This window comes from Lemur catta, chromosome 1 (genome assembly GCF_020740605.2).
Source record: "Lemur catta isolate mLemCat1 chromosome 1, mLemCat1.pri, whole genome shotgun sequence".
NCBI classification, from domain to species: domain Eukaryota; kingdom Metazoa; phylum Chordata; class Mammalia; order Primates; family Lemuridae; genus Lemur; species Lemur catta.
Genome location: NC_059128.1, coordinates 3,424,544 through 3,442,658, shown reverse-complemented (window position 1 = coordinate 3,442,658; position 18,115 = coordinate 3,424,544). Strand labels below are relative to the sequence as shown.

The 18,115-nt window shown below is 50.2% G+C and overlaps 1 protein-coding gene and 1 long non-coding RNA gene across 14 annotated transcripts in view; one reads left to right on the top strand and one right to left on the bottom strand.

Annotated features, from left to right (window-relative positions):
* WDR20 (WD repeat domain 20) overlaps nt 1-15,944 on the top strand; it is a 73,225-nt gene extending 57,281 nt beyond the window's left edge. For 6 of the 13 annotated variants that reach the window (XM_045560456.1, XM_045560450.1, XM_045560468.1 and 3 more), the window contains 2 exons: nt 1,927-3,186; nt 15,111-15,944. In XM_045560456.1, coding sequence (XP_045416412.1) covers nt 1,927-3,186; nt 15,111-15,164 — 1,314 coding nt within the window. In that variant the 3' untranslated portion in view covers nt 15,165-15,944. Of the gene's footprint in view, nt 1-1,926; nt 3,851-5,759; nt 8,337-15,110 lie in introns of those variants that run through there. The other 7 variants (XM_045560479.1, XM_045560494.1, XM_045560513.1 and 4 more) reach the window with 6 other exon arrangements.
* On the bottom strand, nt 14,361-16,521 carry LOC123644452. The gene is made up of 3 exons (XR_006737138.1): nt 16,319-16,521; nt 16,137-16,229; nt 14,361-15,375 (listed from the first exon to the last, which is right to left on the bottom strand). It is a non-coding gene; the product is annotated as an uncharacterized LOC123644452 (long non-coding RNA).
* Between the last annotated feature and the right edge of the window lie 1,594 nt (nt 16,522-18,115).

The window sequence follows — 18,115 nt, the reverse complement described above, 5'->3', positions numbered from 1 at the left end:
AGAAATTGTGAAGATCTAATGGAAATACTGCCAGAGTAGTGCTAGGTTTTTAGGTTGTTGGCATTAACGTAGGTCAGGTGTTTTTTATAGGTAGGTCACTAGGCAGGAAGGAAAAAAGGCAGGGGAGGAAATGTTGGCTGTGTCCTCAAGGCTGGCTTGCCACGTACCTATTAATTTAAGAGGGCCAGCCATGTCATTCTGTGGCAGCAAGCAGTGACACCTGCTGCTAAATAACCTTAGCTCAACCTGGGGTCCCCGAGCCCCGGGCCTGTGTGCCGTGCAGGGTTCTTGCCCCCCATTCTTCCCTGCCTGAGGTCATTTGTTACTGACCCACCTTCTAAAGTCCAGTTTTCATGCAGTAAGCTTGCATGGCTCATTAATCAATTCTTTCCCAGCCCTTTTAAAAATCAAGTTATTTTGGCCAGGCGCGGTGGCTCACGCCTGTAATCCTAGCACTCTGGGAGGCCAAGGTGGGTGGATTGTTTGAGCTCAGGAGTTCGAGACCAGCCTGAGCAAGAGTGAGACCCCGTCTCCACTAAAAAAATAGAAAGAAATTAGCTGGACAACTTAAAATATATAGAAAAAATTAGCCGGGCATGGTGGCACATGCCTGTCGTCTCAGGAGGCTGAGGCAGGAGGATTGCCTGAGCCCAGGAGTTTGAGGTTGCTGTGAGCTAGGCCAACACCATCAGACACATGGCCACAAAGCCAATTAGGCAGAAGGCAGTGTGTTTTCGGGCAGGATCTGCACCGATGTTCCCTAGTGCTCCTCTGACACTCGAGCCAGGGAAGCCCCACCTGCTAGGGGAAGTGGTAGCGTTTAACTCAGCTGGGGGGCTGCCGGGCTCCCATGGAGACACTGTTACTGGGGCAATGGTACAGCGTAGAGGGTTTGGCAGTAGGCGTTTCTGGGCAGAACTTGGGAGTCTTGGGAGCTTCTAGATGCTTTCTGGTGATGTGATTTTGAGATCGGACAGCCCAGAGAGGGATCACTGTAGTGGAAGCTGTTGTGCTGGTGCTCCCCACAGCAGGGTTTGCAAGCAAGGAAGGGCACTTGCTTAGTGCCTTTCTTGGGGGTGCCTTTTGCTTTTTGTTCGTTGGTTTTAAAGGCAAGACTACTGATATATGCCTGTTAAAAAAAACAGTTGGGTCAAGGGACCAGAGTTTGCTTGAGGTAGAGTGATAGTGATTAAGTGCATACTTCTGAATTAATCACCAATTTATTTCTTTAAACACCACCTCATTGCAAAGAGGATTTGCTTGAGGCGATGCTCATAGAGACACACAGGACAGCGTGTACACGCAAGGAGGCCCCAGTGAACCCAGGGCTGGCCTGGAGCCTGGGAAGTGAGTGTGCTCTGCAGTCCTGTGTGCTGCGGGCAGTCGGCTGCAGATTGGACTCCCCACCTTCGAGCAGCCAAAGCAGAGGGGCAGATGTAGTCAGCACGTGACTTACAGTGACAGTAAATGCAGAGAAACCCGTGAGGGTAAGGCATAGCTTTCCTGGCTGTGAGGACCGAGAGATTTGACCTGTGGGCCCTCATAGCGAGGATGCTGCGTGTAGATGCAGTGAATCACAGATTCAGATGCTCCTCCCGTAAGAAGGAGTGTCTGCAGGCTGTCTCTCACCAGTATATCCAAGCGCCTGGTACAGTGTCTGGCACATAGTAGGCCCTCAACAAATCATTGTTGAATGACTGACTCCCTCAGTGAAAGCCAGTGGCCTCACACCCAAGTGCAATTTTAGAAAGTAATTCTACAAGGGGCCAAGATGCTCTTCGCTGGCTTGGCTGACCCCAGGATAACGTGCGGAGTGCCCGGATGGACTCTTCCCTTCTCACCGAGACGCAGACAAGTTTTCTTGCTGGAAAAGTAGACCTTTAAAACTTCTCCATTGTGATAACTTGTTCTCCTTTGTCTTCACAGAGACTAATAGACAAGTCACGAGTAACCTGTGTCAAATGGGTTCCCGGTTCGGAAAGCCTTTTCCTAGTAGCCCATTCGAGTGGGAACATGTACTTGTATAATGTGGAGCACACTTGTGGCACCACAGCCCCCCACTACCAGCTTCTGAAGCAGGGAGAGAGCTTTGCCGTGCACACTTGCAAGAGCAAATCCACGAGGAACCCTCTCCTTAAGTGGACGGTGGGCGAGGGGGCCCTCAACGAGTTTGCTTTCTCCCCAGATGGCAAGTTCTTAGCGTGCGTGAGCCAGGACGGGTTTCTGCGGGTGTTCAACTTTGACTCGGTGGAGCTGCACGGTACGATGAAAAGCTACTTTGGGGGCTTGCTGTGTGTGTGCTGGAGCCCGGATGGCAAGTACATCGTGACAGGTGGCGAGGATGACTTGGTGACAGTCTGGTCCTTTGTAGACTGCCGAGTCATAGCCAGAGGCCATGGGCACAAGTCCTGGGTCAGTGTTGTGGCGTTTGATCCCTATACCACTAGTGTAGAAGAAAGCGACCCTATGGAGTTTAGTGGCAGTGACGAGGACTTCCAAGACCTTCTTCATTTTGGCAGAGATCGAGCAAATAGTACGCAGTCCAGGCTATCCAAACGGAACTCTACAGACAGCCGCCCCGTGAGCGTTACATATCGGTTTGGTTCGGTGGGCCAGGATACGCAGCTCTGTTTATGGGACCTTACAGAAGACATCCTTTTCCCTCACCAACCCCTCTCCCGAGCAAGGACACACACAAATGTCATGAATGCCACGAGTCCTCCTGCTGGAAGCAACGGGAACAGTGTCACAACGCCTGGGAACTCTGTACCCCCTCCTCTGCCACGGTCCAACAGCCTTCCACATTCAGCAGTCTCAAATGCTGGCAGCAAAAGCAGTGTCATGGATGGGGCCATTGCTTCTGGGGTCAGCAAATTTGCGACACTTTCACTACATGACCGGAAGGAGAGGCACCACGAGAAAGATCACAAGCGAAACCATAGCATGGGACACATTTCTAGCAAGAGCAGTGACAAACTGAATCTAGTTACTAAAACCAAAACGGACCCAGCTAAAACTTTGGGAACGCCCCTGTGTCCTCGAATGGAAGACGTTCCCTTGTTAGAGCCGCTGATCTGTAAAAAGATAGCACATGAAAGACTGACTGTATTAATTTTTCTTGAAGACTGTATAGTCACTGCTTGTCAGGAGGGATTTATTTGCACATGGGGAAGGCCTGGTAAAGTGGTAAGTTTTAATCCTTAATGCTGCACCAGATCTAGAACTTGAATAGGTAGTAATTTTTTTTTCTTGTGGGAGGGGTGGGGTGTACAATGAATGTGAATGACACTTCTTATACTTAATGTAAATCTAAATGCATCAGAGCCATAATTTTGGATACTGCATGCCATGTAATTCTGAATCATTTGATAATTTACCTTAGAGCATTTAAAAAAATATAATCAAACTAATTGCCAGCCAAGTCAGTCATCCTCCTGGGAGTATATAGAGTCCCAAGGTTAGCGTTCCTGTATTAGACTACTTCAATTTTAGGAAAATCATGACAGTGTGGGAAAACAATGACTTTAAAATGCTAAAATTAAAATTTATGCTTTAACTGGAATATTTTTGCTTAACTACTCAATTAGAATATTGTACACCTGATCAGAGTGTGTGTTCAGTACAGATGGCCATTAATTGTCATTTATAGTCCAATTTTTTACCTTAATCATAAAATGTTTAGGAATCTATGAAATTTAACTTTAGGAACAAAGCGTTTAGCAGAGTTGATTGATATTATTTTTACATTGTTCTGGCAATCCACAGAAAGAGAAGAGCCTTAATTTTTAAAACCCATTTTAGTCATTTTATGACAATTAAAGTTGTTTAATAAACATCTTTTTTCAAAGAAGCAGTTTGTAGCACTTTGATTGAGATTCTGTGCACTAAAATATCCACCTTACTCAGAGCCTGGACAGTTCGCGTGAACTGCGGGCTGAGGACGCCAACAGCAGTTGTCAGAAGTGCCTCTTGCCACATAAGCCAAGATATTGTACGTCAGACGCGCTTTGCTTATGTGTTCTCCCAACAAGGGAAAAGCAGTTTTTTCGGTTTTGGGGGTGGGGGGTTGGAGTGAGAAAGGCGTGTGACTTTAGACCGGGGCAGACTTTGTTGTCTTTAGACTGTTAGAGTCCCCCAGGCTTCAGAGTGCCTCCCTAGAAGCGGGTACAAGTGCAGGCTCCCCTTTCTTGTTCTTGGATGGCAGTGGTGATTCCAGGATTACTCTTGGGACGCTGACGCTGGCCTTGTGCTCAGGCTTCATCCTCAGTCCCACCCCAGCGCCTCCCCAGGGGGCCCTGGTGGCCTGTGGCCGCGCAGGAGTGGTGCTGTGTGGACTCCTGCGGCCAGGAGGCCGTGCCGCTTCCACGGGAAACTGCAGGATTTGATTCTAACTCTGTGATCCTTACAGCTGCATAGGGAGTTTCACCTCAAATTCTAGCTTTCACAATGGATGAGATGGTTCTTTGAGCTATATATTTTATGTCAAGATGGTAATTATCTTGTTAACTTATTTGAGGCATTTAGGTTTGTTTTTGTTTTGCACACCTTTGTAATTAAATACAGAGATAATGATAATTTATACTGGTGTGAGTAGTGAATGTGATTCAGCAAAGTGAACTTTTATTTCTCTGCAGTGGAAAGACTCTGGTAGATGGAGCAGAGCTCCCTGTGCTGTTAATGCCACCCCCACCCCCGGAAGCCAGGCCAGTCCCCAGGCCTGCTCCCTGCCTCTGAACACGCGGCCAGATCTGGCCACCCGGTGCCCGTCGTGCTCCTTAACGCAGTGGTTTCTGTTAAATGGGATCATGGCAGCCTCCCAGGTGCATCTCACCGCAGTTTATACATTTCACCTCCTGAGCAGTGCTTCCAGGGAAATATTCATGTCCTGTTTACCTTTAAAGTATGGTTCTTTGTTCCTAAAGGTTAACTCTCTGAGGTAGCAAAGACAGCCATCCTTGTGGACTGTTTGAACTTTGGAAGCTAAATTAGGCTGTCAGGTGGAAAGATTAGTAATGAACACTCCATGTGCAATTTTATGCACCTACATAGTTTTTAGAAACTCAGTTTCAAATGCTTCTGAGGCATTGAGTATGCAGTTTCAAAATTCAGGTCTTAGTCTTTGGCCTAAATGGAGAGTAGGTGATCACAGGTAAGTAGCACTGATGGTGAAACCTACGGTGGCCTTTCAGTTGGGAAGGTACTGCCCACTGGCAGGGAGCCGTGGGTGTGTACGCTCGCGTAACCAACACAACCGACTGGGCGCCCTCAGACCACCCGCCACCCCCACCCCCTGCCCTTAACCAGCACCGTCAGCTGCACCGGCCGGGTGGAAGGAGGCACAGCAGAGGTACACTAACGGTGACTTAGGGGCAGTTTGTTGATGGGAATGGGGGTGGGACAGGCAACTCTGAAATGTGCTAATAGAAGCCTGTGTGTGTGTCTTTCTCCACCCTTAACCTCAGTGTTAAAAACCATGATAATGCCACAGTTTTGGATTTGGGGCTTGGCCACAATCTTTTTCTTCTAATTTCTGCTGAGGAGTGTCGTGTCCTTAATGTCTGTCTGGTACCCTATCTGAGGCCCTCTCCCCAAGACTCCCCTCGTGGGTTCAGGGCCGGGGTGTGAGCCCTGGGGAGGGGCTGCCGGGCTGCCTGGCTGCCTGGCCCAGCCGGCTCTGCCCAGGCTGGTGCGGGGCGCTGCAGCGTGCGCTGCTCCACGTCCACTCTGCCCCTCGGACTGCTGCCCGCTTTCCCTGACAGCCGGCAGAGCACTTCTGCAGGCAGGAGGACGGAAGGCAAGGCGTTCCCCCAGACCAGAACTAAAGGTGCCTGACCACGCGAGGAGAAGGGGGCACTGGAGAGGGGCAGGCGGGCCCCCCCCAGAAGTGCTTCTAAGTAATGGCTCCTGCAGACCTGGGGAGGGGCAGCCCCGGGGGTGCCCGATCTCAGATGCGTAAGGTGCCGGGCCACATTGCTTCCACGGCGGCCACTAAGAAATTCGGGGAGCATTTTTGTAGTTTTCTCACCAAACTTTGAGCTTCCTCATTGAAATTTTTCAAAGTTTTTCAGTTTAAATGTTATCATGAGCAAGATTATCTTTTCTAACCTAACCTCTAGAATAAAATACAGCAGTTGGCAAGAGGAGGCTGCTGTTCAGACGTGCCCTGGGCACAGAGACAAAGGCAAGGGGGTCTTGCCCTCCCCTGGCAAGAGGGCGAACTCGGCCCCTGTGCAGCGTCAGAACACTCAGAGGGGCCAGGCCGGGGCAGCGGGGAGCCTGTCTACATGCCCTGCTCTGACTTGCCTCTCCTGAACCTTCCAGTAATTCCGGAATCCAGGTCTGTGCTGTGACTTTGATGAGGCGGTTCTACACCCCACTGGCAGCCCCAGCCCTTGTCGGAGGCTTTCTTCTTGTTCAGGGGCAGGGGAATTAAGACCCCCCCCCAAAGAGGCCTGGAGAAGGGACACTTTGGAAAACCTTGCCTTCTTCTAAAAGCAAATGTGTAAGAGGGAGTAGGCAGACACTTTAAAAATAGCTAGTAACTTTGGGCTCTAAACTTACTTAATAGTGGTAAAGAATCTTAATTTCTCTTTCATGCTGACTGAACCTCCTAGCAGTTTGGTGTCCTGTGAGCCCTGAGCTTGAGACTAAGGATAAATGCCTTAAGATGGAAACATGGAGGGGTAGAAAGACAGAAAAGAAGCTATAACAATGATTATTGTCTCAAAGACATTCAGAAATTCTGAGAAACAAAGTGCTGTGCCCCCTAAACACCTGACCAGTTGTTACTGGCATGCACCCAGGTAGGGTTTCATATTCTTCTCCCCGTTTAGCTTCACACCCAGTCCCAGGTGGCAGATGGCCAGGCAGCCACTTCTCCCCAGTTCCCCGCTTCCTGTGATGCATCTTAAATATTAAAGAAGTTTTTAAGTATTACATTTGTGCTGAAGTTGGTGAAATTGCCTTATCACATGCCTGCACCTGAGAACAAGGTCCTTGTCACCTCTTGCCTGAGAAGGAGATGTTTTATTTGTTATTGAGCAAGCTCAGAGTGTGAGGAGGAAAAAGCCAAAGGGTCAAGGAGGCTGGAGAAGGAATCCTTTGGAAAACCAGATGGTGCATCTGGCTGTCCGAGGAAGAGCTAGAAGCAGAGTTCAACTGTGCATTTCCTGATGAAAGACTAACGGAGCGCAGTGTGTGGGGGTGAGGGCTTGGTCGGGGGGCTCAGAGACCCTTGCACTGCCTCCAACACCGGTGGCCGAGGGGCGCAGTTGGCCTCTGAGTTTCTGATTGCACCACTGCGGTGGGTGTGTCCATCGTGGAGGGCTCGCTCCTCGGCAGTGAGAACCTCTGTGCACATGGTGACCTGGAGACATCGCCCCTGGCCTGGTCTGGGTTACAAAAGGGAAGGTGGATATGCCTCCTGTCCTGGGACCAGGGTGAGGGCCTTCCCTTGTGCAGAGCCTGCCCTGGGGCTGATTGGGACCGTCACCTGTTGGTTTAGGTTGACAAGGCACTCAGCATGCTGGCTCCAGTGATGTCCCAAAGAGAGGAAACATTCATATGGCCAAAGTCAAGTCTGTGGCTCACCATTTAAAAGCACTTGTATTAACTGTTACCTTTGAAACTCAGATGCCAAGTTAAAAATTGTAAGAACGGGCCCCTCCAATAGAGGGAAACTCTCCCACCGATGGTTTTTTATTCATTGCTGCATCTGTTACGTGAACTTGTGTCACAGTTAAATTGCTGTCTCTCAGTTAAAAGTGTAAAGGAAATATTTCCTGCATTTTCATGATTTCTGTATACCCAAGTTTATTAAAGATTGTTACGTTAGGTGACACTGTATAAAACTGTATGGGTATTTACCTTCAGTGAAAATCAAAAGTAAAATTCACATGTATTTCATTTTTTACATTTTCATCCAATTTCTTGACAACTTGAATAAATTTGATAAAGAGCCTTCCTAACATGAATATTGGTAAATTAAATGTTGCAATAATTAATGAAGCTTTAATATCAGTATTGTTACTTCATAATTTCAAGAAAATCATGTTTCTGTTTCAATGCTTTGTTTTTTAGCTGTTCCCTTGTCACTGTCACAGCTAAAGAGACAACATACTTGATAATCTGAAGTACTTTGGGGTTGTCCTTTGTATATTGACATTAAATAAACGTGTGAATGCATTGTAAATGTAGATAGTTTTCAATAGTTGTTTTCACATCTAAGCTTTAAAAAATCTCAGTGAACCAAAAAGAAAAGCTTTTAAATGCTTGTTAATGTTTATAGAACAAATAGCCACAGGAATTTCTACCTCTTAGTACTGATTCTGAGTTTCTCATAATTAGAAGCTAACTAAATGAAACGTTTGTTCTGAGTATCAGAGGTGCTGTCTTATGTGATCCTCATCTATGCTGAATCCAGTCTGGGGGGAGGACTCGATTGACTTTTCAGACTAGCTGTGTAAAGGCTTCTGCTGACATTCTGAAGTCATCCTGGGCCGAGAGCTGGCTTTGGGTGGTAAGGACTCTGTCCAGGATGCTGGGCACCCAGCAGTCACCAGCACCCGGCTGGCAGCTGGGAGATAGAGAAGGCAGCTGGCAGGCTTCTTGCTATAGGAGCTCTTTTCCTGGGTAGATTTGTTGTTTTCCTACTCTTGATCTTGAATAGAGTTTGCTGGAGGCTTTGTGCTGGCTGTTGAGGTTGTCCTGCCTTAGATACCAGGCCTGTAGGCTCCAGTGCAGAGAACTTCATACACAGGGCAGCGGGAGACACGCCCTTTGGGGTGGGAAGAATCCGAGATTGACATCATTCTGCTGTGAAACATCCTTCACTCTCGACACGTGTAGCTGATCTGAGCAGCACCCTGGCACCTGCATCCTCCAATGCTTCAAGGCAAGAATGACAGGCCCAGACCCGCAGGTCCCTGCCCAAGGTGGTGGGAGGTGGGGGTAAGGTGGCCCGAGACAGAGCCCTTTGTCAGCGTACTCCCACTGAACTGTCACTTCCCTGCCGTTTCGTGAGACATCCATGTCCCACTCTGGCTGTCTCTCCTCCAGGTGGGCAGCCTGCTGAGCCCTGTGCTCTGCCTCCCAGTGTTTTCCAGGGGGCGGACTCCAGAAGCTTCCCTACTGTGTGCTGTCCTCTGGAGTGTTGGGTGGGCAGAGCCTCCAGTGCTGAAGTGTCTGCATTTTTTGTCTTGACTCCAGGCTGCCCAAAGCAGAAGAGATTCTCAGATCTGCAGCTCTCAAAGTGACTTCCTCAGACCTGCTGTCACAAGAGCAGTACAAGGTTTTTTTTCCTTAGCACCAAGTAGATTTTGAGCCCTTAAAGACTACTAGGTTGACAGCAAGGGCTTTTTGTTTTTTGTTTTAAGAACACTGTAACATTTTGATCTCTTAAAAATAGTTGGCTGGGCACCATGGCTCATGCCTATAATCCCAGCACTTTGGGAGGCCAAGGCGGGAGGATCACTTGAGCCCAAGAGTTTGAGACCAGCCTGAGCAACACAGTGAGACCCTGTCTCTACCAAAAAATAAAAAAAAAAAAAAAGGCTGGTGTGGTAGCAGACACCTGTAGTCCCAGCTACTTGGGAGGCCAAGGTGGGATCGTTTGAGCCCAGAAGTTCAAGGTTACAATGAGCTATGATCATGCCACTGCACTTTAGCCTGGGTGACAGAACAACCTGTCTCTTTAAAAACAAAACTAGTTTGTATCTTGAAACAAATATAGCCATTCCTCCATGTGTGGCTTCCTAGTCAAAATAAATGGTGGATTCTGAATCTGTGGGTCTCTGGAGAGGGCTGGACATCTAGAGGCACTCGGTTCTCCCTGCCCCTTCTGGTGTCCGTTTCAGGGGGGGCAGCGTGAGTGAGCCAAGCGCCTCAGGCTGGAAGGGCGGTGGGAGGATGTGAGCAGCCCCCGCCCCCACATAGAGCTTTGCAGAGCTGTGGAGCGAGGGCCCCCAGGCAATGGCAGGCGCTCTTCCTGCCAGGCCCGATCTCAGAGGGGCCCTTCATGGCTGTGCCCTTAATTTCTTTAGTCTTTTTCCCAGATGTGTGAAAAGAGCTCGATCTTTTTCCCTGGGTGGCTTTTCTCATTAGCGACCAGGTTGAGTGGCCTCTGTGGGGAAGTGTGCCACCTTCAGTGTGATCTGTCAGTGGCCAGGTGGGGGCTGGCAAAGGTACACAGCCAGCTGCCCCGCAGGAGCCAAATGAACAGCAGTCTGGGGCAGGGATGGGTGCGGACGCCCGTGGGCTGGGCCAGGGGGCCCCCGTCCTCTCGAGCCACGTGCTACCTACTTCCTGCTCCTGGCTCATTTACTCTGGAGACTTGGACCTCACGTGCCTTACAGTGAGACAGTGGCTGCCTCCTCCAGGTTGCCTTTGGTTCCTTGGTGCCGTGGTTTGTGGGTGAGCAGTTAGGGAGGATGTGTTCAGAGCTAGAAGCGGTCTCAGAGGTTAGCCTGGCGATACTACTTACCGTTTCTGTACCATCGCTAAAAAGGCGTCACTTTACAAATGATGTTTCGCCCCCACATGAGAGCTTGCTGGGAACCCTGGCACAGAGCCCAGAACGAGAGGGGCAGGGAGTCCGCGGCCGGCCTGCTCCCTCGCGGGGCAGACGGAGGCGTCCGCAGTGCCCCAGCCAGCACTGAACCAGGCTCTCGTGACGCTTTCCACACCGTCTCACGAGAGACCTTTAGTCTGTCTGCCTCCAGGAAGACCAGTCGCAGGGCTGGTTTGCATGTTACTGTTTGATGGGTTGGGAAGGGCGACTTCGACGGTCGTATGACCAGAGAGGGCTTTGAACAATCCAGGTGCAGGAGGTGAGGAATTGGTATTCAGACCGAACCTGCACACCTCAGTCCACAACTGTCCCCTTGAGGTTCTGTCCTCTGACATTTACAGGCCGGCCAGGGTCAGATGGTGAAGCCCTCCCAGAACCCAGAGGCAGGAGGCTGGTGCGGCCAGTAGGACGTCAGGACATGCTCGGGCCTCTGTGCCCACGTCGGTCTTGCTGTCAGTCCCCGATTACAGCAGCGGCCGCCAGGGCAGGAACACGGACACGCGCCTTTGCTGTAAATTGTGTTTAAACCAAATGTTATTTTTCCTGTATATTCTGGTGAAACAAGGCTTAATTCTATTAGATTAGTATTATAAATTATGATCAAGCCCAAACTTAAAGCTGGAATATTTTTTATCCCTTAATTTTGAGATGAAGTCTCTAGCAGGAATGAAACGGCAACTCTGCTGAGCACAGAGCAGCTTGTTAACCACTGGATTCGAGTTGTCACATTCCTGTGATAGGCTCCCTCCTTGGGGCTAACAGGACATTGTGCACATTCTCTTCTGGGAAAATCTTTTGCCTGATTGATATTTGTAAAGCTCTTATTTGCCAACTGTCCTGTTTCTGGTGCACAGACCACAGTTAGCACAAGTTGCGGAGGATGACCGGGCGCGTGAGCAAGTTCATCCCATCCGACGTTCTCCCTCGACCAGGCCATTCTTTGCTCATTTCTCCCCATGAAAAGTCATCAGAAGGATGCAATAAAATAGCATCCCCTCCCCAAAGAGCAGGCAGGTTAGGGTAGCGGGATCGCTGTGATTGGCACGGATGCCAGTTTGGGGGGTAGATTCTCCACCCTTGAAAATGGGCCCCAAACTCTGTGCAGTTAAGCTGTATGGCCTGGGCTTCCCTTGAGAGTGTCTGGGGTCAGTAGTGGAGGTCTCAGTGTTTGTTTCTTGTCTTCCTCTTTTATCACTTGATAATCTTTAGACTAAACCACAGGCTTAGAGAAATAATGTGACTTTTTAAATTTAATTTTCTTTTGAATGGCAGTTTTCCCCCAATACCGTCACTGTTCATCATTGCAAAGTGATTCTCTATCCAGGCAGTGAACAGGCGTCGAGATCAATGTTCCACTGACCCATACAAGGCCTCCTGGTCCTCACCTGCATGTTGGGTGCCGGGCGGGCGCCAAGCCCACCCAATCCTTGGGCCCAGGCCTCTTTCCTGCCTGTCCAGGGAGTGCTAGTCCTGCGTCACACTCTCCTCCCCCCGCCTGCAGCAGCTTCTGGCCTGTGCTGGCCTCACACCCTCCCAAGAATGTGACAAACCTGCGCAAGCTGCTTGGCACTGACACCAGCCCAAGGCCACAGCAGGCCCAGTGAGCTCTGGAGTTTGTGTCTAGGGGACCCTCTCCTCGGGACATCCTCGGCTCAGTGCCAGAGAACTGGAAGCCAAGCCCACATGGCCTTTGTTTCACCTTCCTGTAACTTCTCTTAGGCGACCTGCTGTGCTGCCCTGGTGGAGGCTGCAGTGAGCCCCCGCTGGGCGCCCCGCCGTCCTCTCAGGTGTGTCCCCCACGGCCAGGCTGCTGCCCAGCCTGGTGCCTGAGGGTGGGCACCCTTGGGTTTTGATCACAGGACATATGTGCTGCACAGTGATCCATTCTAAAGTAATTGCTGACCAGGGTTGTCATCAAAAGGGCTAAGCTAAGCCCTGCCAACTGAAACCCCCGGTTCCCTGTTGTGCAAGTGTAGACTAAGGAGGTGGGAGGACAAGTCTGAGGGTTTTTGATGGATTAGACGACCTTCGAGATTTCTCTGGGACCTGGGCCTAGCGGACAGCTGAGGGGGTGCGGGTAGTTCCAGTTGGCTCTCGGCTGCCACCACAACCAGGATTAGGGCTTTAGCCAACAGAAACTGGAGAATGAGGGTGCACTTATTTTGTGCCAACAGGAGAGTGGGGGTCTTCCTGCAGCCCAAAGATTGGGTGGCTCTTGGGGGGTCAGGAGATTGTCCAGACAGTAGAAGCACGTGTCCCCACCAACCTCGGGAGGCCTGGTGCCCGTGCACCCTGTGTCTCAGCACCCTGCTCGCCCTTGGGACTGCAGGGCCGCCACACACGCTCCGACGGGGAGAAAGTCTAAGGCAAAGAAGGGCCTGAGGGGGACGGCCAGACCTTTGCTGTCCACCGTGCCAGTCACAAGCCACCTGTGGCCACTGAATCCCAAAACTGGCCCTGTCTCAATGGAAACGCACCATACGTGTCAACTACACAGCACACTGTAAAGCCTTCATATGAAAAAAAGTCATTAATAATTATATTGATTACATGTTGAAATGATAATATGGAATATATTTGGTTAAATAAAATAAGATTAATTTTACCTGTTTTTAAATTGTGAACTGTGCTACTGGGAAATTGTAAGTGTCACACGTGGCTTGTGTTATCCTTCTGTTGGCTGCGGCTGGTAGAGACACCACCTTCTGTAACTGGCGGGCCTGTCTCCTTGGCACCTGTGTGACTGCGGTCACCTCCCCCTGGAGAGGTGCGAAGGGGGACGCAGACCCTGTGGGTTGAGGAGGAGGCCTCAAGAAGGGGCTGCCGGGGGAGGGGCTGGCACTCTCCGGCTCTGCAAGGAGAAGTGGAGAACTTCTCTCCTGTTGAGACAAGGTGGACTCTTCATTCTGTGGATTTGATCCTGTCCCTGTACATCACATAGTTCCTGGAACCACTGTCTTTTCATCTTAATCACCGTAACCCTTCTAAGGTGCGTGTGATTGCTGCGGCAGAGTGTTCTCGCGTTAGTTTCCTTACTCTGCACTGTCCGCACGGAGTGCAGTCGAGCCTCACCGCGCTGGTAACAGCGCTGTCTCCCCCCCGTGGGCTGCCCTCACCCTGGGCTGGGTGGGTCCCAGCCGTCGGCACCTGGCACCTGCTGTGTAGATTTCCTCCGTTGCCTTGATGGGTCTGAAGGAGAAGTTGGGGTGTGTGTGTGGGCTCTTTGCCACAGAAGCCAGGACAGGGTCTGTCCCTTCTCGGGGATCTGAGAGGAAAAGAGCTCCTATAGATTCTGAGTGGCGCCATTGCTGCCTTCCATTTGCTTCCTGATCTTGTCTAGATGAACAGAGCTCAGGGTTAAGGTAAGAAACTGTAGGTAAAATGACCCAGAGTGGGGCAGCTTGTCTCCCAGCTCCCCTTCATCAAGGTGTGGGAGAAGCCAAAGGTCAACTTCAGATTGTCACCCTCACTTGTGTCCAGGCAAGTCCAGCGTGTGAGAAGGTGGCAGTGTTCGCTCCGGCTAATGCTTAGAGGTGAAGGGTTGTCATTGGTAAACGATGCTAATCAACTGAAGCATTGGGACAGCCTAAGCAGAAGTTTGTGTTCATGGAGCTGAGAATTGTAGCTTCAGTGTTGCACTATTGTAATCTTAAAGTTATTCTTAATAAATGAATGCCAAACTTGATGTAACTGTGTGCATCCCAATAGTAAGTGTAAAGAAATGTGAGAGAACTCTTTGCTGTGTAAGAGTTTAACTCTTAGGTTACCTAAGCCCAGGCCTGCGTTACGAGATGCAGGTGAGAGCCTCCTGCCTCTCTGGCCCACCTGCACCGTGGGAGCCACCCTGGAGGGACAGACAGTCCCTGTTCTTACCGGTGTCCTGTGTGGATTAGCACATCCCTTCTGCGCATCCAGCTGCAGCCTGAGGGCCGGACTGGGCTTTGCTCTGGGCTGTCCACCTCCTTGGCCTGGGTCCTCCTTTTCCCACCTGCGGGGCCCTACACATTTGAGGTCACCCAAAGGCAGAGGGGTGCCACCTTCCCACCACCCCCTGAGAAAGCTAGAATCCCCGGCAAGCCCTGGGGAGGGTGTGTGGTCCAGAATTGCAGTGCCTTGGGCTGCTCCAGAGCTCCCGTCGGAGCTGTGGGGACCCTCTGTGTGGCCGAGTTGCCGCCCTGGCCGAAGGCGCTGGACAGCCCCCAGCAGGCGCCTCGTACCTTTGGGCCAGTGAAGCTCCAAAGAGCCCAGGCTCCTCCGTCCCTAAGAGACCACTTGCTCCCCCAGAGACCAAGGCCACCCCGTCCGCCCTACTCCTGGGCCGTGTTGAGGCCCAAATATCACAGCTACGCAGGGTTCCGAGCGTTAGGAATGTGATGCAGTAATCTGGATAGGAACTGAATGGATGAAGTGCAGGGTTTGTTGAACACTGGCTTCCAAACCAGCAGAAACTAGTTCTGATCTCGCGAGACACTGGCGGAGGGCGAGCTCTGGCTTCCTCGCTGCCGGTGTTGTGCTGGATTAATGTAAACTGCTTTGTTTGCAGGGCGTCTTGTCGTCCCCAAACCAGGCCAGTTCTCCAGGTGGGACTGTAGTGTAGCGACCCCACCGCTGCTCGCACACTCTCCCCGGACTCGGACTTGCGGGAGTGACCACGAGGAGCCACAGGCTGCGCGGGAGCCACGGCAGGACCTCAGGCGGCGGACCTCGGCGGGGCTGCGTGGACGCGTGCCCGGCTCGCCCCGGCGGCGCTGTGCTCTCCGCTGTTCACCCAAAGAAGTTGTTTCCATTTTTAAATCAGTCTGTTGGGGCTGCAGTAAAAAATAAGAAATGGAGTTTTCTTGCTTTTTACTTTAAAATTCAATGTAATTAAATGTCTCATAAATATGAAATATATACATATATACATAGTGTAAAATAAAATATTTCTTGGACAAAAAATCCCCTTAAATTCAGCTGTTATAAATAGCACTTCACTTTGTTTTTGCACTGATTTTTTTTATACCTTAGGTGGTCAGAAGACAACCTAGAATGCACTCACACAGTTACTTTCTGACTTAAATATGTGATTCAGGAAGACAGATGCTGCAGTCATAGATTTTTTGGAAATTGTTTGCACTTAAAATAGTTTAATGCTGATAGAAAATTACTTTGAATTTGGGTGTGATGGATTCATGGCCTTCCAAGGCCTGAAGATACCCCTTTCATCTGTTAACATTTATTTTAATACTGTTGTTTCCAATGCAATCAACTCTGTATTATATGTACAAACAATGTTCCACAATGGGGGAAATAGTACTTCACTAGTAATTTTCATCATTTAAGAGTGGTATTTCTAATTCACAGAAAAACATTAATATTAAAACTATATTGAATATACCATCTGTCTTCTGTTAAACTGGCTCAATTCTTAATGTAATTTTTTGTTGAATTAGTTGGTATGGAATTATTTTGTCCCTTTTTTACACCATGTTCCTTGAAGCCCTGTCAGTCAGATTGAAGCCAATGGGACTGTTCAAGAACGTGGCTCATTCGGGGAGTTGTTGGTTCTTTGGCCCCTTCGGTGCCTCACCTGTCCGTGGCCATGGGAGCCGCCGTGTGCACGCGGAGACGGCAGCTGCAGAGAATCGTTTGTTCCTACAGCTCAGGGTCCGTCACTGAAAGCCTGTGACCACACATAACATGGTTTCTGAGGTGAGTATGACAGTGCTTTGTTAACTGCATCGTGACACGAAATGGCTAAGGAAGCATTACCTGGGACTTTTATTTGGCTGAAAGCAGTTCATGAGCAACTGTGGGTTTGGGTCACCCACACGCACTTGTAGACTCCACGGTTACCAGCATCATAACCGTATGTGCAGCTGCCGGTCACCTACAGCTGATCCTTTGAAGGCTTTGTTTGGTGAGACTCTAAACTATGAAGTATCTGAAACCCATTTCTCTAAGTGATCGCATTAAATTTGGGCAATGTCTAAGTTATTTCAGGCTTTTGAGGGGTGTGCTACATTTTTACCATTCATGTGAATGTAGCAACAGAAAAATTCACGTCAGCCCAGGTCGTGGTTCAGTTCATCTTCTGAGGACAGGCCGGTGCGGTCGGTTAGGCTCCCGGCTTGGAGCTGCTGCCTGAAGTGCCTCCGCGTCTCAGGGCCACGCACCGTGGGGGGAGCCTTCCGGAAGGGTAAACAATACAAGATACTAAGACTTGCTATGTCTTAAATGACAGAATCAATTTACAAGTCAGACACGTGCAGAATGACCTCCATTTAAAATCACATACTAGCACATTTTGGGTTGTTTAGTATTTTTGTCATCTTAGTCAAAGCACTGGTTTCTAAGCGCTGTCAGTTATACAGAAAACTAGTGCCAGGAGGGTCCGGAACACCTAAGCAAACCATAGGCATATTTGGAATGTGGAAGGAACTGCCTTTGAAAATCAAGTCTAGAATTGTTAATCTAGTGGTCCTCCTGAGTTGTCTCCTTATTCTAGCTCTTTCTTTTCTGTTTGTAGGAAGTAACAGGTGGAAATCTGATTGACACCAGAACAACTATTGTGTGTGTTAAAGCATAGTATGACCCAGCCACGTCCATAGCTTTCACCAGCCCAGAGACCAGCATCATTTGAGGTGGTTAGTCCCAGCTCTGCCTCAGCCCAGTCTCTGTCACCTTTTGTTGGGTTCTGGAATGCAGTTTGGCCATTGCTGTCAGGTGCATCCCAGATTACCATAGATCCACCTATGCCAGGAACAAATCTTTATTTTTCATGGCACTATCCCTAATATTGGTCCCTGGCCAGGGGTCCAAGATGGCTTCCAAAATCTAACTGTAACCATTTCCACCCCTGTCACCAGCAGCACACAGTATTCAGCAGGCCCGGGACAGACAGCACCGCGGCAGCCTCAGCGCCGGCCCCCACCCTCAGGAGCCACGGAAGGAGATACGGGAGTCTGCTCGGTTTCCCTGGTACGATTTGTGTCTGCTTTTCTCACCTCTTGCCATGAGCTTTCACAGACCTTTGGAGTCGGTGAATGCATGCTCCGCTCGTGGGGCCTGGGTCTCGAGGAAGCCAGGAGGAGCTCCGCTCTGGCCACCCGTGCTGTGTCACGGTGTGGCCTGGGGGGCAGCAGAGGAGGAGACGGCAGGAGATCACAGAGCCTGTTGCTGCCGCCTTGCCAGTTCCAAAGGCAGGTCTGTGACATGAAGACACCATCAGTGTTGGAGTCCTTGGACAGAGATGGCTGCTTACTACCTACCTGCCCCGGACCACCACCACCAGGCCCCACTCCAGTGTGGGAAGCAGTCAGGCTCCACCTGCACTTCTGCCCCATCTGATTTCTTTCTCCAAGACAAGGAGGGCACCGTAGGCGGAAGAGGGCGGGTCAACGCAAGAGCAGGACGGAACACGGCCCAGCACTCAGCAGGGGCCAGCAAGCAGTCGTGGAGGAATGTATTTTACCAGGGCTGGTGAAGGAGTAGTGAGACGTCATCCTTGCTTCTGCTTGGAGTTCTGTGGTGATAATTCAAGTGCTTCAGGAGCCATTTAAGAGCATT